Here is a 23,904-nt window from a genome sequence, read left to right on the forward strand (position 1 = left end):
GCCCCGGGGGTCGTGGTGGCGAAGCGCAGGCTTTAGACCCAATCCCTGGGTTCAAGGCCACAAGGAAGAGGTTGTGACTGAGACAAGCCAGGAACCCAAAGCTCCAAACTCCCCAGTAAGGCCCCCACCTGGGGGGGTGGGGAGCCCCTCGCAGTGTCTGGAGGGAAGGGTGGGGCTGGAGGTGGAGGAGCAGCCTCCTCTCCTCTTTCTTCTCCAAAATCACCCCCGCACAACGAGAACAAGAAACAGAAATCTGTCTTCTAAGAAAATATTTCTGACCTCAAACTATAATATTGTAGAAAAACATCAAATGCTTCTGATTCCAATGTGATCACATATGGAATTATCAAATCATTTTGTCTTTTCTCTCGTTCCAGAACTTGGCCTCCTCAGGCCTGCTCTTCCTTGAGGTGCTAACTAATGACATTCCAGTGCCAGCCCTCAGTGAAAATCTTCCTAATTAACCACTGGTATGAAACAAGCCTCAGAAAGATGAGAAAACAGGCCAGGTGTGGTGCCTCACGCCTGTAATCCTAGCACCCTGGGAGGCCGAGACAGGAGGATCGCTTGAGCTCAGGAGTTCGAGACCAGCCTGAGCAAGAGCAAGACTCCATCTCTACTAAAAATAGAAAGAAATTAGCCGGACAACTAAAAATATATAGAAAAAATTAGCCGGGCATGGTGGCTAGTACCTGTAGTCCCAGCTACTCGAGAGGCAGGAGGATTGCTTAAGCCCAGGAGTTTGAGGTTGCTGTGAGCTAGGCTGACGTCACTGCACTCTAGCCTGGGCAACAGAGTGAGACTCTGTCTCAAAAAAAAAAAAAAAAAAGAAGAAGAAGAAATTTTAGAAACAAAAAGTATAAAAGAAAAAAATAAGAATTTTCATAATAGTTGTCAATCTAGTTTTCCTGTCCAATGTGGGAAGTTGTGGGATTACTCATAAAACAAGTTAGCTCTGTTAAAATAAATCTGTCCTGGGAAGAGTCGTTTGCACAAGAGAGTCTTTTTTTTTTTTTTCTTTTCTTTTTTGAGATGGAATCTCCCTCTGTCACCCCAGTTAGAGTGCAGTGGCATCATCATAGCTCAACCTCAAACCCTGGGCTCAAGTGATCCTCCTGCCTCAGCCTCCCGAGTAGCGGGGACTATAGCCTGACTATCTAACCACCATGCCTGGTTAATTTTTTCTATTTTTTTCAGTAGAGATGGGGGTCTTGCTCTTGCTCAGACTGGTGTCAAACTCCTGAGCTCAAGTGATCTCCCACCTTGGCCTCCCAGAGTGCTAGGATTTACAGGCATGAGCCACCACGCCCGGCCAACATTTCTTCATTACTTCTAAGCTTTCTTCTTTAGAGGGGTGAGTCAAAGCAGATGATCTTTGGCAACTCCCTTCTCTCCCATCTGATCTATGATATCCATGAAATAGAAACAGGATGTAATACCAAAAAATTTTAAAGAGGTTCTTGGAAATTGAAAATATAAAAGCAGAAAAATTTTTAAGTGGTACAATAGTTAGAAGTCTATGAAATCTTCTACAAAACAGAACAAAAGGGCAGAAGATGAAGAATTGATCCAGAAGAGCCAATATCTGCCTAAAACGAGCTCCCAAAACAAAAACCAAACAAACAAAAACAACCAAGGGAGTTTCCAGAACTGAGGAGCATGAGTCCCTAGATTTAAAAGATCCATAACAGCCCAGAAGCAAGAATGAAAGACCTACATCTGGCTAAGCATGCGAAATACCAGAGCACCGAGGGCAAGAGCGGAGGCTCCCGAACTTCACTCGCAGGAGTTTGGCGCAAGAATGGCATCGGACCTCCCAACACCACCGATATTGCTACGAGGCCGTGGGTCCAAATTTTGGGGAACATTGTTTCAGTCTGGAACTCAATACCAGCCAGATCACTGTTGAAGAAAAAACGACACTGCACACTGGGTTTAGATTTAGAAGGAGTCTCAGATAAATTTTTTTTAATTGTGATAAAATACACATAATATGAAATTTACCATCTTAACCATTTTTAAGCGCACAGTGCAGTAGTTCAGTTAAGCACATTCACATTGGTGTGCAACCAACCTCCAGAACTTTAACATTTTGCAAAGCTGAAACTCTGTATCCATTAAAAACAGCTCCCAATTTCCCCCTTCCCAGCCCCTGATAACCATTATTTGATTTTTCTATCTGTATGAATCTGACTACTCGAGGTTCCCCATGTGAGTGGAATTGCAGTTTATTTGTCTTTTTGGGATGGGCTCATTTCACTGATCCTAATGTCCTCAAGCATCTTCAGTGTTATAGTGAATATTGCAATAAAGTGAGTCACACAAATTTTTTGATTTCCCAGTGCACATAAAAGTTATGTTTACACTATATGTATTAAGTGCACAATAACATTATGTCTAAACAATCAATGTACTTGAATACTTTAATTAAAAATACTTTATTGCTAAAAATGCTAATGAACATCTGAGCCTTCAACAAATCATAATATAATCTTTTTTGCAGGTGGAGGGTCTTACCTTCATGTGGATGGCTACAGACTAATCAGACTACGGGTGGCTGAAGGTTAGGGTGGCTGTGGCAATTTCTTTTTTTTTTTTTTTTTTTTGAGACAGAGTCTCACTCTGTTGCCCAGGCTAGCGTGAGTGCCGTGGCGTCAGCCTAGCTCACAGCAACCTCAAACTCCTGGGCTTAAGCAATCCTCCTGCCTCAGCCTCCCGATTAGCTGGGACTACAGGCATGAGCCATTATGCCCGTGCGGCAATTTCTTAAAATAAGACAACAATGAAGTTTGCCACGTCAATTGACTCTTCCTTTCAGGGAAGATTTCTCTATAGATTTCTCAAACTCCTGGGCTCAAGCGATCCTCCTGCCTCAGCCTCCCAAGTAGCTGAGACTACAGGCGCTCGCCAACACACCTGGCTAATTTTTCTATTTTTAGTAGAAACAGGATCTCGCTCTTGCTCAGGCTGGTCTTGAACTCCTGAGCTCAAGTGATCCTCCCACCTCGGCCTCCCAGAGTGCTAGGATTACAGGTGTGAGCTACCGCACCTGGCCTTCCCGTTAATGTTATTTTGACCTCCCATGAATCACGAATGTTCTTAATGACATCTAGAATGGTGAATCCTTTCCAGAAGGTTTTTCAGTTTATTTTGCCCAAATCCATCAGAATAATCACTATCTATGTCAGCTATGGCCTTATGACATGTACTTCTTAAGTAATAAAACTTGAAAGTCAGAATTACCCCTTGATCCATGGGCTGCAGAATGGATGTTGTGTTAGCAGGCATGAAAACAACATTAATCTGCTTGTACTTCTCCATCAGAGCTCTAGGGTACCAGGTGCATTGCCAATGAGCAGTAATATTTTGAAAGGATATTTTGAAAGGAATCTTTTTTTCTGAGCAGTAGTTCTCAACAGTGGTCTTAAAATATTCAGTCAACCATGCTATAAACAGATGTGCTGTCATCCAGGCTTTGTTCCATTTAGGGAGCACAGGCAGAGTAGATTTAGCATAATTCTTAAGGGCCCTAGGACTTTGGAATGGAAAATGAGCATTGTATTCAACTTAAAGTCACCAGCTGCATTAGTTTCTAACCAAAGAGTCAGCCTGTCCTTTGAAGCCAGGCATTGACTTCTCTCTGGCTATGAAAGTCCTAGATGGCGTCTTCTTCCAATAGAAGCCTGTTTGTCTACACTGAAATCTGTCGTTGAGTGTAGCCACCTCATCAATGATCTTAGCTAAATGTTCTGTATAACTTGCTGCAGCTGCTACGTCAGCACTTGCTGCAGCAAACCTTTACGTTATAGAGAGGGCTTCCTTCCTTAAACCTCATGAACCAACCTCCGCTAGCTTCCAACTTTCCTTCTGCAGTTTCCTCACCTCTCTCAGTTTTCCCAGAATTGAAGAGAGTCAGGGCCTTGCTCTGGATTAGGCTTTGGCTTAAGGGAGTGTTGTGGCTGGTTTGATCTACTCAGACCACTAAAACTTTCTCCATATCAGCAACAAGTCTGCTTTGCTTTCTTATCATTCGTGTGTTCACTAGAGTAGCACTTTTCATTTCCTTCAAGAACTTTTCCTGGCTGTTCCAAAGGTAGTGAGTTATCTCACTTGATTGTTCACAGTCAGTTACAGATCGAACTCCTTGTTCTACTCTTTCCCCGCTTTTCACTACTGCACTTGACTAGTCTTAAAAAAAACAAAATTAAAAACAAACAAAAAAAAGCTTTTCCTTTGGATGTACAACTCTGCTAGCAGTTTTGTGCAAGAGGACTAGCTTTCAGCCTGTCTTGGCTTTTGCCATGTCTTCCTCCCTAGGCTTAACCATCTCTAGCTTTTGACTTAACAAGGGAGACGGGAAACTCTTCCTTTCACTTGAACATTTAGAGATCACTGTAGGATTTTTAATTGGCCTCATTTCAATCTTGTTGTGTCTCAGGGAATAGGAGGGCCTGGAGAGATGCGGCTGTCACTGGAGCAGTCAGAACACACACATTTATTAAGTTCACCATCTTATTTGGGTGCAGTTCTTCAAGTCCCCAAACAATGACAATGGTACTGTCCAAGATCACTGATCACAGATCACCGTAACAGATGTAATAATGAAAAAGCTTGGAATATGGCAAGAATTACCAAAGTGTGGCACAGAGACATGAAGTGAGCACCTGCTGTTGGAACAATGTCGTTGATACCCTTGCTCTATGCAGGGCTACCACAAACCTTCAGTTTGTAAAAAATGCAGTATCTGCAAAGTACAATGAAATGAAGCGCCGTGAAACAAGCTATGACCGTACCACACAGTGTGTTGCTTCCACCTTTTGGCTGTTGTGAACACAGGCATACAAACAGCCCTGAGACTCTACTTGCATTTATTTTTTTCTTTTTTCTATTTTTTAGTACAGACGGGGTCTCGCTTTTGCTCAAGCTGGTCTTGAACTTCTGGCCTTGAGCGATCCTCCCATCCCGGCCTCCTAGAGTGCTAGGATTACAGCCCTGAGCCACCGCGCCCAGCCTAGACCCTACTTTCAATGCTTTCGGGTATACCCAGACGTTGAACTACTGGCTCATATGGTAATTCTATTTTTAATATTTTGAGAAAGAGATAACTTTTTATTTACCAGCAGAGCTGGCAGCTGCCCTAAAACCCAGAAATTACACAGAAGTTTCTGCAATGACTGTAGAACAGAGCCTGACCCCTGTTACCAGAACCGGCCCCACTTCCTTCCCTCTGCGAGCTGTGATCCCTTCCCTGAGGGCAGCATCTGACGCAGTGCGCAGGGGGTGCAGCTCTGCGGGTCCCAGTTTGCCGCAGGGACAGGGGCAAAAGCTCTCTGTGCTCAAACCCACTTCCCCAGCCCGAGGTCCAAGGTTTCAGGTTGTGTTCCAGCCCTGCTCCTCGTCCACCTGGAGACCTGGCCTGTCCCCAGGCCCGAGCAGCTCCTGGCCGTCCCTCCGCTGCCTCCCCCACCCATCCTGGCCCCTGCAACATGGGTCTTGGGCCCCCCTGTCTTCCCTGTGGCCCTGAGGCTGGACTGTGGGAACTTCTCAGGCCTCCACTTCTCCCCTCCGTAGGCCCACCTCTCCCCACCCCCCTCCTCTCTGCTTCTCACCCCTCCCGCCTCACCTCACCCCCCATCTTCCTTCTTATCTTCTTCCCACACGGGGAGTGGGGGAAGGGAGAGGGTAAAAGGTCCTTAGTCTAACCCTGGTTCAAGACCAAGAGGAGCTGAAGCTATAATAACTTTCCCACCACACGGGAGCAAAAGCTAGTCCTTGAGGGTTTGCGACCGGACATGCCACCTCCTTGAGGATGTGTTGAGCATCTTTCCCTAAAAGTGACCAGTTTTTCCCTCAGTGAAAATCTGCAAGGGGAGAGAGCAAACCCTCCCAGATGACCCCACAATTGTCTCAGGGGATCGTTGGCAGGGAGCTGTTCAGACTGTTTTGATTAATATAAAAATACTCAAACCGGCGTGGTGGCTCACACCTGTAATCCTAGCCCTCTGGGAGGCCGAGGCGGGTGGATCGCTCAAGGTCAGGAGTTCGAGACCAGCCTGAGCAAGAGCGAGACCCCGTCTCTACTAAAAATAGAAAGAAATAATCTGGACAACCAAAAATATATATAGAAAAAATTAGCCGGCCGTGGTGGCGCATGCCTGTAGTCCCAGCTACTCAGGAGGCTGAGGTAGAAGGATCGCTTGAGCCCGGGAGTTTGAGGTTGCTGTGAGCTAGGCTGATGCCACGGCACTCTAGCCAGGGCAACAGAGCGAGACTCTGTCTCAAAAAAAAAAAAAAAAATACTCAGACCATGTTACGGAAAATCTAGAAAACAGATAAAGACAACACATGGCCTTTTGTCACCATCATCCCAGGAGCTGCAAGCAGTCCTGGTTTTGTCCTGGGAGTTGTCCTCCATACTTTCTTTGCACTGTGGTCATTATGGTTCACGGTGCCACGAAGCCACTCGGCATGGGAGGGATTTCGCTCTCCCAGGGAGAGACTAATTCCATGACAACTTCAGGGACCCACCGGCTGGGCGTGTGTATGCTCTGGTGGGCACCCCGGGTGCCCAGAGGTAGTATCTCATGACAAACTGCTTTGGGGCTTATGCAAGGGCAGCCACCAAGGCTCCTGCCAACGAGGAAGAGGATGTCAGAAGCAGCAGGCTGTGGGACACAGATGACTCCCAGCCAGACTCAGAGGTGCAGTTGTGCGTTGGGACCTCCGCACTCGCCCTCGGGAAGGTGGGTGCTCTCCACGTCCCTCCCACACCGGTTTTGACCCCGCTGGCTGCTGGGGTGTTTTCCACCACTCTGGACGGCGGTGCCACACTGGCGGACATTTTAGTGGACAGCAGGACACCGTAGCAACCACCACCCAGTGTTGCAGCGACGGCAGGCCCTTCACCTCCTCTAAAGGGCGGGTAACACAGGACACAGAGGAAGGCCACTTCCGGCCTTGTAAGTTGCTAAAATACACCAAGTCAAGTGGCATGTATGGGAGTGCGTGGTGCCCAAGCAGCAGGTGAGGGCCCAGCCCCATCCTGTCACCCTGCTGCAGTGAGCAGCTGCCACCTGCTGCCCGGAGGAGGTCCTGAGCTGTCTGCCTCCAGACTCCAAAACCTGGCAGAGACAAGCTTACGAAACCAGGAACTCCAGCTCTCAGCGGTCGCAGGCACCCTCCTCACAGCTGCTAGCTCTCTGGCCTTCGCCCACTGCCCGCCCTGTGGGAAGCCGAGCTTCCCTCTCCGCACCCCACTCAGCTCTTGCGGAGCCGGGGGAGACCCCAGGCTGGTGCTTCCAGCCTGGGGAAGTAGAAAGGGCTCGGGCTGTGGCAACCCACAGGCTGGGTTTGAATATGGTTCCTCCATTTACATGTTGTGCAACCGAAAGAGAGACAGTTTCCCAGTAACTATTTCCTAAAATAGAAAGCGGGGTGTTGGGAGAAGTAAACAAGATCTTCTCTTGATAGAGGCACAGGCGGCCCTTGATAAACAATAATGTAATGATAGTAGGTATTGAACATTTGGCATGTGCCCATGCCTGTGTTACACTGTCATGTTCGCCAACATCCCAGCTCCTGCCAGTCCCCATTGCACAGAGGGGACTGAGGCTCAGAGAGGTTAAGGAACTTGCCCAAGGTCACACAGCTAAGAAGTGGTGGAGCCAGGATTTGAGCCCAGGTTTGTTTATCTCCAAAGTCTATCTTTTTTCTTTTCTTTCTTTTCTTTTCTTTTCTTTCTTTCTTTCTTTTTTTTTTTTTTGACAAGGTCTCGCACTGTCACCCAGGCTGGGGTGACAGTGGCACTATCAGATCATAGTTCATTGCAGCCTCAAACTCCTGGGCTCAAGGGATCCTCCTGCCTCAGCCTCCTGAGTAGCTGGGACTACAGGTGCACCTCCATGCCTGGCTAATTTTTTTGTTTTCTTTAATCTTTTGTAGAGATGAGGTCTCATCGTGGTACCCAGGCTAAAAGCCTCTCTTTTATTCTTCATCCTCTACTGTAGTTCTAGGCAAAACTGGGCAGGCAGTAATCCGGCACGCTTACTGGGCTGTTGAAACCCACGGGAAAGAGATAAAGGATCACCGTTTTCTAGCCAGGCATGGTGGTACACACCTGTAGTCCCAGCTACTCAGGAGGCTGAGGCAGGAGGAGCATTTGAGCCTAGGAGCTCAAGACCAGCCTGGGCAGCATAGCAAGACACCATCTCTAAAAAAATAAAAAAAGTTAGCCGGGTGTGGTGTTGCACACCTACAGTTTCTTTTATTTTAAACTATTTAAAACTTTTGTTGTTGTCTCTGTTCAAAAGACTGCTACTACTTTTATAGTAACAAAAAAAAAAAAACCTAAGTAAAGCATCTGGCATATCTGTATCATCTCATTTCATCCTCACAATCTGCCAAGAAAAGATTCTTTCCCCTATTTTACAGAGGAGGAAATTGAGGCTCAGAAAATTAAAGTGATTTGCCTAAAGTCGTATAACAAGCAAGAGGAGGAGCTGGGATTTGAACCCATGTTGGTTTGACTCCTGAGGCACCGGGAAATGGACTACCCTCGTCCCATGCCCGTGGGTTGGGGGAAGTGGTTGGTCTGTCTCCTAAGCACATTCTCTTTCGCCCAAGGAAAGAGAAATTATTTTTAATATTCAAATTTTTTTAGCTTTTTTTCTTTTTTTTTAATTTAAATATATGGAACCCTTCACAAATCTGCGTGTCATTCTTGCGCAGGGGTCGTGCTAATCTCTGTATTGTTCCAATTTTAGTATATGTGCTGACGAACTGGGCACAGAATTCTTAACTAGAATTGTCCAAAGGATATGGGCGTCGTGGAACGGTAATGAGTTCCCCTTCACTGGGAGTGTCCAAGTAGAGGACCTCAGTGTGTTCTGGAGGGGACATTCAGGAGAGGTGACACTACATCTTCCTCCCAAGACCCAAAGGACAGGGCTGTGCCTCTCCTGTGAGGCCAGAACTACACAAGGCGGCCGGTCCTCTGGTTCTGACTGGGAGCACTGGGAGGTGGGCGTCTGGGCTTCTCTTTCAACTTCAGCACCGCCCTTCCCTCCGGGGGTCCCGCGGGGTTGGGGCGAGGCGGGGCCTCTGCGGGGCGGGGCGGGGCTTCGCGGGCTCCCGCGGGCGGGCGGCGTCCGGGTGCTCAGTCTGCGCACTGCGAGCGGCGGGACCATGGAGGCCGTGCCGCTGCAGGACTTCGTGCGCGCCCTGGACCCCACCTCCCTCCCGCGCGTGCTGCGGGTCTGCTCTGGGGTCTACTTCGAGGGTGAGTGGGGGCCGGGACCCCTGCGAGCGCGTCCCTGCGGCGGCCGGGCTCTCCCCCAGGTGTGGGGCGCCGGCGGAGGCGCTGGGAGGCGATGGAAACCGGGGGGGGGACTGCGCGGCGGGTTCAGATCCCAACGCCGCCGCTGCCCAAGCTGAGATTTGGGGCCACCTCTACCTCTCTGGACCTGGGCTTGTGCTTCCGTGGAATGGGGGCTCGCTGACCTGGCCCGCAGGGGGGTGGCGCAAGCTCGGTGAGTTCGGGCGCGGAAGGTGGCTGCAACCGAGCAAGCCAGGTGGAACCGTGTGCGCATGGATGGAGCTCCGCGTGTGCGGGCGGCGCGGCGGTAGGGCGCCCTTGATTGCTGCCGTAGCTTGATTCTCAAGTGCCAGAGCAGTCTTCCCATCTCTCTGTCCTCCCACTCCTCCCCGCGACCCTTGTCTGCACTGTCTGCCTTCAGTCCCTCGTCTCACCTTGGCCAGCCTCGATCTGCTCAGCTCTTCGGTTCTCAGCTCTAATGGCTCTTCCTCCGGGAAGGCTTCCCAGCTCTCTGCTCCTTGCACGCCCGCACAGCTGCCCCAGCCCGCAGCCCCCTGGTTCACAGGGATGGGTACCCAGCAAGGCCACAGTCACTGGTTATTGCCCCAAAGAGCAAGAGGTGAAGGATTGACAGGTCGTGGAAGGGAGAGGACGGCAGCGAGGGGCGCAGGGGCGGGTGCCAGGGCTGCTCTGTGGGAAGTGGGGACCGTCAGAGTCGGGAGGTGGAGGTGGCGGAGAAAGGGGGAAAGGGAAGCGGGAGCTGCCGGGTGGGTGTGCGGGTTCCTTCCTTAGAGCTGACTTAGGCCTGAGGGCCCTGCCCTGCCCTGCTTCCCGCAGGAGGAAAACTTATTCTGCCAGGCAGCTTCCAGCAAAGTGTTTGGGGTCCCAGGTGGGGTCCTAGACCAAGGCTGAGACACACGGAGAGAAGTAGGGGCCACCACCTCCCAGTGGTCCACTTAGGAATCTGACAGGTCTGGGTTCAAATTCTGGCTCTACCTCTGGGGGCTTCCTGCAGGCAGGCGCCTGGATCTCCTCGTTCTTCCCCCAGCCCAGGCTCAAGCCCCTCCAAGCCCAGGCACCCCTTGCCGGCCGGTGTCACAATACCTGAGTTTCCTCATCCTGCCTGAGCCGCGTGGCGGGAAGTGGTGGAAGTCAGGGTGATGGTGACTAGAGAACTTGACCGGGCATGGGTGTGACTGGGCTGAGCGTGGAGGACAGATGGCCATGCCGGTGGGGGGCCGTGGTGGGCAGGACACTCAGAAGTGGTTGTCCCAGTGGTTAAGAGCATTTGATTACCGGATCATTACGGGTGACCCACTCAACCTCTCCAGGCTGAGTTTCATTATTTAGGAAATTGAAACTGCCGCCTGAGTCTGAACCGTAGTGATGCATCTGCGGCTCTCAGCACGGTGCCTGGTATATATAGCACCGCAGCTGTCGCCCTCACCGGTCTGGAAGGCCCACGCCCTGACGTTGTAGACAGAACTGGGTTTTGGCCGGGCGCGGTGGCTCACGCCTGTAATCCTAGCACTCTGGGAGGCCGAGGTGGGCGGATCGTTTGAGCTCAGGAGTTCGAGACCAGCCTGAGCAAGAGCGAGACCCCGTCTCTACTAAAAATAGAAAGAAATTATATGGACAGCTAAAAATATATATAGAAAAAATTAGCCGGGCATGGTGGCGCATGCCTGTAGTCCCAGCTACCCGGGAGGCTGAGGCAGGAGGATCGCTTAAGCCCAGGAGTTTGAGGTTGCTGTGAGCTAGGCTGATGCCACGGCACACACTCTAGCCCGGGCAACAGAGTGAGACTCTGTCTCAAAAAAAAAAAAAAAGAACTGGGTTTTATGAGCCGTGTGCACTGTCCTGGGGATAAGGTTTCCATCAGTTTCTTGGGGCTGATGTGAAGGGCTCTGCTGGGACTGCCTGTGGGGGTGTCCGGTGGCCTCAAGACCCCATCCCTGCCGTCTCCTGTCCTCCGTCGCGAGCTGGAGAGCCCGTGCCCTGTGTGTGAGAGATCGTCGCTGGGTGCCTGCTGCGCTCTGGACACTGCTTCAACGCTTTGCATGGGGAACGTGGAGCTGCTGGGCCTTGTCCCCTGGGTCTCACCCTGCGAGTGCCCCTCCATCCTCTCCTGTGTTTCCTTTAAAAACAACTCATCTGAAGAAGAAAGGAAGGAGTTGGGAGGGCTGGGTACCCACCCTGGCTCTGGGTGACGTGCAGGGTGCCACTGACTCTCTCTGAGCCCGACTTCGTAGCTGTACGATGAGGAAGTTGGGAGTCACTGGGTTATTTACCCGCATGTGGATTTAGCACGTACTCAGAGGCCAAGCCCTGTGCTGGCTGCAGTGATGTGGAGATGGATCGGCCCCACCCGTGAGCGAAGTTTAGGAGGCCGGGAAGTGAGAAAGGCCAGAGAAGTGCACACAGGGGGCGCATCCAGCGCTACGATGAGGCAGAGACGGCTGAGGACAGCTGAGCCAGCGGACCGTAACGGGGAAAGACGAGGCAGGGCGCTCGGGCAGCAGGAACAAAGTGTGCAAAGGTGTGGCAGAGCACGGTGTGTTGGGCACAGGACACAGGCTGCCCAGCACTTGGCCCTTGCCCAACGGGGAAACTGAGGCCCTGTCTCCGCAGGCTCCATCTACGAGATCTCTGGGAATGAGTGCTGCCTCTCCACAGGGGACCTGATCAAGGTTACCCAGGTTCACCTCCAGAAGGTGGTCTGCGAGAACCCGGGGACGGGTCAGACCATGGACCTCGCCCCCAACTTCCAGGGTAAGGTGGGCCCCTCGGCCTCCCCACATGCCCTGACACCCTCCACGCCCCTGTGGGCCACTTGTGGGCTTGCCAACCCCAACACTCACTCCCACCCCTCTGGGTTTGTGCTTGAGGCTCTCACACCCACCACCACCCAGCCTCAAGGCTGGGGATGTCCTCAGAGCGGTCTGACAGTGCCCTGAGCCTGATACGGTCACACCGTCTCCCTGTCCGTCTCTCTGATCACATCTGCCTCTGTTCCGGGTCTTTGTCCAGGTGCCTGTCTCTGTGTTCGTTCACACATCTGCAGACACCCATGTGCGCCAAGCCCTGTGGGGGCTGGACGGGAGGCTCAGGATGGACCGGGCTCAGCCCTCTCTAGCGGGGAGCTTTCAGGCTGGCAGCGAGAGAGCAACAGTAGAAGCAGGCATGAGCTTTAGAGATGGCTCTGGGCAAGAGGAACCTGCCCCAGTGGTCTGTGAAGGCTTCCTGGAGGAGGCAGCTCCTAAGTCAGAGGAAAGATCCCAGCTAGAGGGAGTAGCATGGACACATTTGGTGCTCATGAAACCCCAAGGAGCTCAGTTATCACAGGAGGTGGAGCAGGGGCCTGGACCCTGAAGCCAGCAGCCTGCATCAGCTCCTCTGTTGGCTACCAGCTGTGGTCTTGGGCAAGTTCCCGGGCCTTTCTGGGCCTCAGCTTCCTCATCTGTAATGGCGGGAATTAGGCTTGATGTGAGGAGTAAATGAGTTAGATGGGGGCTGGGGTGAAGCAGGTGCACCCTGAGGCTCTGAGGGCTGGCTTTTTTTTTGACTTTTTTTTTTTTTTTTGTCACCTGGGCTAGAGTGCACTGATGTCAGCCTAGCTCACAGCAACCTCAAACTCCTGGGTTCAAGCAATCCTTCTGCCTCAGCCTCCCGAGTAGCTGGGACTACAGGCATGTGCCACCACGCCCAGCTAATTTTTCTATTTTTAGTAAAGATGGGGTCTCAATCTTGCTCAGGCTGGTCTCGAGCTCCTGAGCTCAAGCGATCCTCCTGCATTGGCCTCCCAGAGTGCTAGGATTACAGGCCTGAGCCACCATGCCCAGCCCCAGTGAGGGTTTTTAATAGGGAAGTGATGTATTTTGTATTTTGAGGTTTTTCTTTTTTTCCTTTTTGAGACAGAGTCTCACTCTGTCACCTGGTCTAGAGTGCCGTGGCATCAGCCTAGTTCACAGCAACCTCAAACTCCTGGGCTCAAGCAATCCTTCTGCCTCAGTCTCCCGGGTAGGTGGGACTATAGGCACGCGCCACCATGCCTGGCTAATTTTTTCTATACATTTTTAGTTGTCCTGCTAATTTCTTTCTATTTTTTATTGGAGACAGGGTCTTGCTCTTGCTTAGGCTGGTCTTGAACTCCTGAGCTCAAACGATCCACCCGCCTTGGCCTCCCAGAGTGCTAGGATTACAGGCGTGAACCACTATGCCTGGCTGGCTTTTCTTTTTTTTTGAAATAATCAAATTTACAGAAGACTTGCTCGAACTTCTGTTCCCCCTTTATCCAGATGCATCAATTGTTGAACATTTGTTACATTCGTTCTCCCTCTCTACACACATACGTATATATATGTGAATATATTGCTATATGTGCATGTGTACATATGGATATATTTTTTTCTGAATCATTTGAGAGTAAACTGCAGACATGATGCTCCTTTACAACTAAATATGAATCCTAAATACTCTAGTGTGTGTCTCCTAAAAGCAAGCACAGTCACTCACAAAACTGTAGTTCAATGACCAAATTCAGGAAATTTAACTTTGGTGCAATACTATTGTCTAATCCGCAGCTTGTATTTGAATTTCACCCACTGTCCTAACAATGTCCTTTATAGCAGTTTTCCCCTCGATCTAGAATCCAGTCCCAGATCACACATCATATTCAGTTGTCCTATTTCTTTCGCCTCCTTCAGGCTGGGACAGTTGCTCAGCCTTTTTTTGTCTTGACCTTTTGGAGACTCCAGACCAGTACTTTTGCAGAACGTCCCTCGGTCTGGGTTTGTGGGTGTTTCCTTGATGAGATTCAGGTTGTGGGTTTGCGGCAGGAAAAGTGGGAGCAGCTGGGCAGCCAGTGTTGGCGGAGGGGGGCAGGGGTGAGGGGGTGCTCAGAGGTGGCTTCGGCCAGTAGCTCCTGGGATTCTAGTTGGGGAGAGACAGGGCGCGGCCCCAGGGTGGGGGCGACAGGTTCTGGATAAGCGGGATTGGAGCTGTGGCCAGGCTTCTGGAGGGAATGGTACACGGATGACGTTAGAGGCAGCTGGGGGTCAGGAGGTAGGGAATGTGCGGGTCAGGTGTGCCTGTTGTGCCTCTTCTGTTCTCCGTGTTTCTGGCAACAGTCCCTCTGGGTCCCTACCTACCCCCTGCTCCTCACTGTCCATTCACGCACTGTCACCTTCTGCCCTCTGTCCTGCAGCCCCGTGGTGCGGATGTCCAGATGCAAGCCTACCCTGACACCGGCCCCTGGGGGCCCTGGCTGGGTTATCTGCAGGGCCAGCCCAGGGCCTGGACCCAGCCGAGGCCTGCCCCACCCTGATACCCACGGTGACTCTCCCACCCTCTGCTGTCCCCCACAGGCTACTTCACTGCCCTCACCAGCCCCCAGAGCCACGGGATGCTGGAGGAGCTGGTCTCTGCCGCAACTAGGAGCTCCAAGCAGCTGCCCATTTACTTCATGTCGACACACAGGATCATCACAGAGGCCAGGGTGGTGACTGAGGACCAGCTCCTCATTTTTGAGGCTGTGGAAATGCACCGCAAGACCCGCTGTGCCCGCTGTGTCCTGGGATTGGGGAACCAGCAAGTCATCCTACACCTGCCCCTATCCCAGAAGGGGCCCTTCTGGACGTGGGAGCCCAGTGCCCCTCGAACCCTGCTCCAGGTCCTGCAGGACCCGGCCCTGGAGGACCTCGTCCTCACCTGTCCCACCCTACCCTGGAACTTCCTGGTCCTGAGGCCCCAGTACGAGATCCAAGCCATCATGCACAGTGAGTGGCCTGGGCAGGTGGGTGGGGCTGGTGTGGAGGGGAAGAGGGGCGCCCAGGGAGCTGCTCTGATGGAAAACACCCCCGTCCCCGTGATAGCCTCGGAACTCCAGGTGGCCTGCCAGTATGTGCCCTGAAGTTACTACTATTTTTTTTTCTTTTTCCTGAAACCTCTGTGACAGGATGAAGTTATTTTTATTGCTGCTCAAATGATCTCAGCTTTGGCTAGTGGGAGCCTCGTTTTCAAGTTGGTTCCTGAACCTTTTGACCTACCTGTGTGGCCTTGAGCCGATTTTCTTGCTTGCTAGCGTAACACGTTTCAGGCTCATCTTGAACGTTCATTTCCTCCCCAGGAACTGGTTAGCTCTTTCCCAGGGAGCTCTGGACCATTTTAGTGGGAAATGGCAGTGAGAGACTACAGTCCAGGGGGCCAGAGGTTTTAATGGTGGGCAGGGCTTCGCAGGCTGCCCTGGACAACGGGGCAGTGCAGGTATCTGTACCACTTTCGAGACAAAAGCAGGACGGCGTAAGGACCCCCATGTGCCCAGCTCTGGCTTCAACCAATCATCAGCTTAGTTGGCACAGGGTAAAATTTCCAACAATGTGACCTGAGGGAAGTCACCACCCCTGTAAGCCTCAGTATTCTCATCTGTAAAATGGGGAGACTGTTCCCTGCCCTGCCTTCCGTGGGATGTGGATCAAACCACATGGTGGGTGGGCCAGTTCTCCTGCCGTCTTACAGAGCCTCCTTCTGAGCTGCCACGTCGGGATACTCACCAATGCCCAGAGAGGGAATATGCTGCCCAGCGTCCCTTAGTCAGTGTTTTTGTTAATTTGATTTTATCTCTCTATTTAAACCCAGAAAGCATTTGGAAAGGCAGCTAGTAAAATTACATTCAAAATTAAAGTAAAATTTAAAAAGTGGTTGAACTGAGTGGATATTTGATATTAAGGAATTATCAAAAAATTATTTAGATGCAGTAAGAGCATTGTGGTTATTCTTTTTAAAATTTTTATTACAAATTATCCTGTCTTTTAGTAATCCACACTGTAAGAGTCACACGTGTGATTATTCCGATTCAGAATAATCCCGTGGAGGGGAGTGGCTGGAGGTGTGGATGAAAGGAGGTGGGCTGAGTTAGATGCCGCGGCCGGGTGCTGGGCACGTGCGAGTGCATTATACTGTTCTAGTTCATAAATGTTTAAAAACATTTTTTTTACTTTATTTTTTATTTTTTATTATTATTTATTTATTTATTTATTTTGAGACAGAGTCTCACTCTGTTGCCCGGGCTAGAGTGAGTGCCGTGGCGTCAGCCTAGCTCACAGCAACCTCAAACTCCTGGGCTCAAGGGATCCTCCTGTCTCAGCCTCCCGAGTAGCTGGGACTACAGGCATGCGCCACCAGGCCCGGCTAATTTTTTCTACATATATTTTTAGCTGTCCATATAATTTCTTTCTATTTTTAGTAGAGACGGGGTCTCGCTCTTGCTCAGGCTGGTCTCGAACTCCTGAGCTCAAACGATCCGCCCACCTCGGCCTCCCAGAGTGCTAGGATTACAGGCGTGAGCCACCGCGCCCGGCCTAAAAACATTTTTTTAAAAAAGGTTGAAGGGCCAGGTGAGGTGGCTCACACCTATAATCCTAGCACTCTAGGAGGCCGAAGTGGGAGGATCCCTTGAGCTCATGAGTTCGAGACCACCCTGAGCAAGAGCGAGACCCCCGTCTCTACAAAAGATAGAAACATTAGCCCGGTGTCGTGGCGAGCACCTGCAGTCCCAGCTACCTGGGAGGCTGAGGCAGGAGGATCACTTGAGCCCAGAAGTTGGTGGTTGCAGTGAGCTACGGTGATGCCACTGCACTCTACCCAGGGTGACAGAGTGAGACTCTGTCTCAAAGAAAAAAAAAAAAAAAGGGTTGAAGGAAACGAGTGGGTGAGGAATCTGGCACAGTAGGAAAACGCTGGTAGGAAAGAAAAGGTGAAAAGGAAAGAAGTCGGCGAGCTCAGACCGAGGCTCTCTGCCTGGGGTGGGCGGCCCCTGCTGGGGGGGCGAGCGGTGCACCCCTGAACGGCTCCCTCCACAGTGCGCAGGACCATCGTCAGGATCCCCTCCACGCTGGAGGTCGACGTGGAGGATGTCACTGCCTCCTCCCAGCACATCCACTTCATCAAACCGCTGCTGCTGAGCGAGGTCCTGGCCCGGGGGGGCCCCTTCCCCCTGCCCGTGGAGATCCTGGAAGTTCCAGAGGGGCCCCCCATCTTCCTCGGCCCGTGGGCGGGGTCCTTGCGCAAAGGCCAGAGGCTTTGCATCCACGGGCTGGCCTCGCCACCCTGGCGGCTCCTGGCCTCAAGCAAGGGCCGGAAGGTGCCCAGACACTTCATGGTCTCCGGGGCCTACCGGGGCAGGCTGCGGCGGCGGCCCAGGGAGTTCCCCACGGTCTACGACCTCCTGGGTGCTTTCCAGCCGGGCCGGCCGCTCCGGGTGGTGGCCACAAAGGACTGTGAGGGCGAGACGGAGGAGAATTCTGAGTTCACGTCTCTGTCTGTGGGTGACCGGCTGGAGGTGTTGGAGTCTGGCCAGACCTACAGGGGCCAAGGCGGGGACACAGATGTCTTGGTGTGCCAGCGGCTGAGTGACCAGACTGGGGAGGAAGACTGTGAAGAGGAGGCCAAGTGCCAAGAGCAGATCCTGCTGCCCCTCTACTTCCCCGGCAGCTTTGTGGAGGAGATGAACGACAGCCGGCGCTACAGCCTGGCGGATCTGACTGCCCAGTTCTCACTGCCTTGTGAGGTCAAGGTGGTGGCCAAGGACACCAGCCACCCCGCTGACCCCCTGGCCTCCTTCCTGGGCCTGCAGCTGGAGGAGAAGATCATAGAACCCTTCCTGGTGGTGAGCCTGGGCTCCGGGCCCGGCACGTGCTTTGAGATCCCTCCCCGGTGGCTGGACCTGACTGTTGTGGAGGTTGAGGGGCAGCCAGGCTGGCCAGCTGGGCCCCTCCCTGTGGCCACCGTGGAGGAGCTGACGGACGCCTTCTACTATCGCCTTCGCAAGTTACCAGCCTGCGGGATCCAACACCCGCCGCCCAGACCCCCCAAAAGTCAGGGCCTCAGCGGGCAGAGGAAACAACAGAGCGGCCAGGACGGAGGCGTCAAGGTACCATATAACAGAAGTGGGCAGGGAGGGGCCGCCTGTCGGGATCCTTGTCTGTCTGTGATGTTTCTCTTGCCATCGGGTGGAGCTTGCAGTTTATAAACTCGCACGCGTTGCACCCGTTACTCTTACTTGATCCTCACGATCCTGAGGTTGGTGTGATTATCCATATTTTATGATTGAGAAAAGAGGACTCAGAGACCCTGAGACTCGCCCAAGGTCCCAGCTAGTAAGTGGGAGGCCTGAACTTGAGCATAAACATTCCAGGTTCGTGTGCTCTTCCTCTCTGCTACCCCTGCTGTCACTCCTGGGTTCAAGCCACATCGTTTTTTACCTGAACTGCCTCTTAGAGCTGTCAGAACGTCCTCCTAAATCCTTCCGTGGTCACTGATGGCCTTGGCTCCATTGTCTAGAACCTTCTGTCACTCCCCATTGCTGGAGGATAATGCAACCCCCCTAACGGGCATCCAGGGTTCTTTATAAGCCGACTCGAGTCTCACCTTCCGGGCCCATCTCCCGCCACCCATTCTGCGGTCCCTGCTGCAGCCAGAGAGGCCCCTGCGGCTCCCTCAGGGAGCTGGGACTCGCGCTGACCAGGCCTTCTGCCAGCAGCGTCCTTCCTCCTGCAGGCCTGGCCCACGGGCGGGGGAGGCTTGGATTCCCCCTTCGGCAAGGACGGTCCTGTCCCTCTTCTGTACTTACTTCTGCACATTGGCATTTGCAGTTAGCCTTGTCATTGAGTGGCTTTCTCTGGCCAGAAAGAGAGTTCTGTGGGGGCAGGGCCTCCCCTGCTCCAAGGCCCGCGGGACCTGCTGAAGGAGCCGGCAGCTAGCAGGGATCACAGACAGGGCCTGTGCAAGCAGCTCCTCCTCTGAGCACCTGCGTCCTCTCCAGTAAACCCGAGATGGCGTCACCAACGGTGCTCTTTCCTTAGCTGCACCCTGTCGGGTGCTTTCTCTGTGGCAGGCCCTGACACGCACTGTCCCACCAGCTCGCACAACGCCTCTGAGGTAGACACCGATACTCTCTTTGTACAGTTGGGAAAACAAGAGGCTCTGAGGGCTGAAGTCGTTTACCGGAGACCACGTGGCCAGCCGTGGCGAGGCTGGGATGTGACATCGGGTCTCACGGGGCCGGGCGTCCCACTGCTGTGCTCTGCTAAGGGGGGGAGGGGACGCTCTGGATAAAAAGTCCTTCAGAAACTGCAACGCACGTACTGTTTCGGGATCTTGAGTGACTCGTACTCGTGTGGGGAGGTGGCAGGATGCCTGTGGAGGCTGAAGGCTGACTCCTGAGTGACGAAGGGGCTCCTGTGTGCGGTGGGAGTGGGGCAGCTGCTTCCTGACAAAAGCTAGCGTGGGACGTCTGGGACACGGGCCGGTGACGGCGCTGGGAAGGTCACAGCACAGGGAACTGAGAGGCCTCAGCCCGAGTCTCAGCTGCTGAAGGAGGGACTTCGGGCCCAGTCACTGCTGTTGCCCCGAACCAGTAACTTTTCCTCTCTGGGCCACGGGACCCTCCGCCGCTGACCGGGGAGTGGTACCGTCTGCTCTGCACGGCATGGCCTGGTGCAGACGCGCTGGCTTTAGGGCTCTCGGACAGGGTTCTGGGTCCAAACCTTGGCCCTGCTACGCATCCCCTGCGTGAGGTTTGACAAGGCACGCTCTCTCTTCATACGTAAGTGGGGGACGGAAACAACCACGCGGAGGGCCACCTGAGCATTGAATGAGCAGACACGCATACGACATCCGGCCATGGCAGGGATTCAGTAATAGTCCTCTTCCTCCTGGAGCCCCTCTCAGCTCTGGCTCTGCCATGAGGCTTTGCGACTGCTTTCTGAGGTGTCTCCACCTTTGCTTTTTCCCCTTCAGCAAGAGAATTAAAGGACACTGGCCAAGCCCCTCAGTGGAGAATCCCAGGGACACCCGTCTCTCCAGCCCCCAACCCTATCCTCACCTCCCACCCGGACCCTCTTCTCCCTTGCCTGGAATATGTCATGTGCTTCTTGCAAAAATATCTGGGTCCTGAGAGGCCCTGCCCTGAAAAGGAAGTAGAGAGGGAAGCAGAGGAAGTGACATTTTAAGTGAATTACATTTCATGGACTGTATGTCCCCATTTCTTGGGACCCTGCTGACTTCTGCTCTTTTTCTTCCAAAGTCTTCTCAAGTCTTAGAACGGCAGGAACCCCCTCTGCTGCCCAAACCCAAGGCGAAGACCTTGCCAGAGTCCACCAAGGACAGCTTGAATATGTACAGCAAGATTCCTGGCAACAAGGGCCTCAGGCCCATCAAGTCCAAAACGCAGGATGCAGGTGAGTCCTTGCTGGCCCCTGCTCACCTTTGGCCTTGCTTCTCCCCTCCCCCCTGGCTCCTCTGCTGCTGCTTTTGCCTCTGATGGCCCTGCCCCTGGGCAGACCCCTCTGTGGTCCCAGTCTGAAGGACAGGCCTACACAGGCTGGGCTCAGGTAGAAAGGTCCCTACTGCCTCTCTCCCATGGGTTCCAGAGCCCTGGCAAGGAAAGTGAGTTCAGTCCCCAACACACTACCCTCCCTGCAGCATACAGGACAACAAAGTGGTTACAAAGTGTTGAAACAGAGTAAATAGTGGTTTCTGGGCTAGCAAAGACTTTAGAGCATTCAGGCCAATTCCTTCCTTCTACACGTGAGGAAACTACACCCTAAAGAGAGGAAGGAACTTGCCTAAGCCAAAGATCCTCATTGACCTTTTGTTTGTTTGTTTTTGTAGGGATCAGGTCTTGCTGTGCTGCCCAGGATGGTCTCAAACTCCTGGCCTCAAGCCATCCTCCTGCCTCGGCCTCCCAAAGTGCTGGGATTATAGGCATGAGCCACTGCGCCCAGGCCCTCATTGACTCTCTTGCAGACGAGGATGAACATGATTATGAAGAAATACTCGAGAACCTTCAGAAAACCCTCTAAGATGCTGGAGGAACCATGCTTCCTAACTGCTGCTTCTCAGGGAATCTGAGACACCGGCCAACCCTTACAAGCCTCTAAAAGACCTTGGACAAGATCTTGCAGAAATCAGACTGCAGACAGGGAATGGCTTTGCAGGGACTGATTTGAAATGGGATGGTTTCCTTTGGGTTCCAGGCTGAAGGCTGGCTTATCTGGGCCCGGCACGCCCTCAGCCTGAGCTCTGGTATCCAGAGGAGCGAGCTGGGTTCCACTCAATCCTGCACCCGACCAGTGGTCCCACTGGCTGGTGCAGAGAGGAATCGAAGAGGCCACCAACCTTGATGATGGCAGCACAGTGCCAACTGCCTTTCAGTAAAGGGGATTCAGTCCTGATCACACTGCACTGACAGACTTTTTAAAATGTTTGCCAGCCCCCTTTCCCTCCCTCTTGTTCCTACCTGCCAGGCTCCAACCAGCTGAGAGACCAGAACTGTGTCTTCCTCATCTCTGTAGCACTTAGCGCACAGGGGCTGTATGAATGAATGTGGAAACCTCGCTTCAGGAGCAGAATATTAGGACCTTGCCCCCCTAAAGCTGGTAGTGAAATGAGAGGAGCCAGTTCCAGGCCTTTATGGAGCTCCGAGGCTGTGAAAAACTGGCAGGTTTCATCAGGTGGTTACAAGATATTGTCACAATTGTGATTATCCAAGATTACTTCATTCTAAAGCCATAGAATAAAAATGACATCACCGGGTGCAGTAGTGTGTACCTGTGGTCCTAGCTACCTGGGAGGTTGAGGTGGGAGGATGGCCTGAGCCCAGGAGTTTAAGACCAGCCTGGACATCACTTCAAAAAATTAAAATGAATAGGAGTGTGTGGCTTAGTTCCCAAATATTTAGGGGTGTTCCAGATATTTAAAAAAGGAGAAAAATCTGAGCTTCTATATGAATAACAGATATCATTTATTATGTTCTGCTTGTGTGCCAGACCCTTTACAAACCATATCCAAATCTTCAACTTCCTGGGGAAGACGATGGACTGATTTTAAAGATTGGGAAACAGAGCTGGGTAAGGTGGCTCATGCCTGTAATCCTAGCACTCAGGAGGCCGGGGTGGGAGGATCGCTTGAGCTCAGGAGTTCGAGACCAGCCTGAGCAAGAGCAAGACTCTCTCTCCCAAAAATAGAAAAATTAGCTGGGCATGGTGGTGCACACCTGTAGTCCCAGCTACTTGGGAGGCTGAAGCAGGATTGCTTGAGCTCAGGAGTTTGAGGTTGCTGTGAGCTAAGATGATGCCTCAGCACTCTAGCTAGCCTGGGTGACAGAGGGAGATTGTCTCAAAAAAAAAAAAAGATTGGGAAATAGGCCGAGTGGTCAAGGGCCTGAAGAGGCCGACTAGTGGACCAGGGTGAGGACTTGGAAAGCATGAGACTGGGTGAGGATCCCAGCTCACCACCCTCCTGCTGGGACTGTGAGTAAGTTATTTTAACCTGTCTAAGCTTCAGTTTCTTGACATGTCAAAATGAAACTAATAAGTTATCTACCTCACAAGATTGTTTTAAAGATCAAATGAGATAATCGTTGTAAAGCATTTAGCACAATGTCTGACACATAGTAAACACTCAATAAACATGTTAGTATCATTATTGACCAAGATCATATAGCTGTAGCCCAAACTCTTTCCACACCTCTACAATGTCTCCTAGTCATGAAGTTCAATCCCAGCGTCCTGCTGGTAGTCACTGAAAGAAATTCATCCCAGTGTTTAAAAACCATTTTCCTAGACTGTAGAGACAGAGTGTACTCACTGGAGAGCTTCACTGTCTGGTTTAGTGGCAATTGGAGAACAGAGACAGCTTTTGTCCGTGTAGACACTAACTCAGCTTCCAAGGTCAGTCTAGGCCTGTTCGGTGAGGCAAGACCATGGGCTGCATTTCCTGGAAGTGGTGGGGCTTTGGTTTGCGGGTGATACAGTCATAGAACTAAGCACCACAGTCAGCAGAGAATGTAGGAGACAGATAAAAAGATGATGTAAGTCTCCAGCTGAGGTGGGAGCGGAAAGAGGGTCAGATTTCCAGCTCCACCGCACCTGGGTGTGTCCTTCCTTTACCTGACATCTCTCTGGGCTGCCTGGACTCACTGCATTCCCCAGGCCTCGGGGCCCCCACACTCCAGCATGGCGTTCTCCAGGTGACTACTGAGTGGGTCCCACAGGCTGCTGGGCCAGGCTCCAGTATCTGGCACCCCATCCTTACCTGCACCAGTTCCCACGGCCTCCTCCAGAGAGCTCAATCCACACTGCACGGGAGGACCCCAAGAAAGACAGTACTGTAGGGAGAAGGAATGAGCAAGAGAGTGAAAGATCCTTCCTCCTTGACACAGGACGGGAGGCCATGCCAATGTGCAAAAGGCCACTAATTTTCACTTCCACATTTGTATTTAATCTTGACACAAAACTGAGCAAGAGGAGCAAGAAAGCCACAAACGGGCGGGAGAGAGGGTGCCAGTTCCTGCAAAGTACGCTTTCTAAGTAGCCAAGTGCTGCAGTGAGAAGCAGCAATCTTGGAGCACCAAAAGCTGGGCTTAAAAGGAAAACATGATTGAAAACCACAACAACTGTGAATGTTTATCGGAGCAATGGGGGTTGGCAGGAAATGGACCAGAGGCAGATACTAGCCTCAGGGCGCTTTTGTTTTCTTTACCCACAGAATAGGCCACTGGGCGGTGGGGTGGGTGACGTAACAGGGTTTGG

General features: G+C 52.2%; 1 protein-coding gene and 1 non-coding gene across 4 annotated transcripts; one reads left to right on the forward strand and one right to left on the reverse strand.

The window, feature by feature from the left end:
- Positions 1-8,682: 8,682 nt before the first annotated feature.
- LOC138391063 (U6 spliceosomal RNA) lies at positions 8,683-8,786 on the reverse strand. Its single transcript, XR_011234704.1, has one exon. It is a non-coding gene; the product is annotated as a U6 spliceosomal RNA (small nuclear RNA).
- Positions 8,787-9,156: 370 nt separating this feature from the next.
- On the forward strand, positions 9,157-21,982 carry THEMIS2 (thymocyte selection associated family member 2). 3 transcript variants are annotated; one of them, XM_069477538.1, is made up of 7 exons: positions 9,157-9,277; positions 11,945-12,085; positions 14,680-15,090; positions 17,173-17,327; positions 17,715-18,242; positions 20,397-20,550; positions 21,119-21,982. In XM_069477538.1, exons 1-7 carry the CDS (start codon positions 9,184-9,186, stop codon positions 21,172-21,174), a joined length of 1,539 nt encoding a protein of 512 aa, XP_069333639.1. In that variant the 5' UTR covers positions 9,157-9,183; the 3' UTR covers positions 21,175-21,982. The 3 variants fall into 3 exon arrangements, with proteins under 3 accessions (XP_069333639.1, XP_069333638.1, XP_069333640.1); XM_069477537.1 differs by having other exon boundaries at positions 17,173-18,242; XM_069477539.1 differs by lacking the exon at positions 17,173-17,327 and having other exon boundaries at positions 9,184-9,277; positions 14,680-14,999; positions 17,670-18,242.
- Positions 21,983-23,904: the final 1,922 nt, after the last annotated feature.

This window comes from Eulemur rufifrons, chromosome 8, assembly GCF_041146395.1.
Source record: "Eulemur rufifrons isolate Redbay chromosome 8, OSU_ERuf_1, whole genome shotgun sequence".
Lineage (NCBI taxonomy): Eukaryota > Metazoa > Chordata > Mammalia > Primates > Lemuridae > Eulemur > Eulemur rufifrons.

Excerpts from the sequence above, each read along its gene's own strand:
- THEMIS2 (XM_069477537.1), top strand. The coding sequence starts at position 9,184 with ATGGAGGCCGTGCCGCTGCAGGACTTCGTGCGCGCCCTGGACCCCACC. Across the intron at positions 9,278-11,944 it reads CTCTGGGGTCTACTTCGAGG|GCTCCATCTACGAGATCTCT; the intron begins GTGAGTGGGGGC and ends CTGTCTCCGCAG. Across the intron at positions 18,243-20,396 it reads GCCAGGACGGAGGCGTCAAG|TCTTCTCAAGTCTTAGAACG; the intron begins GTACCATATAAC and ends TTTCTTCCAAAG.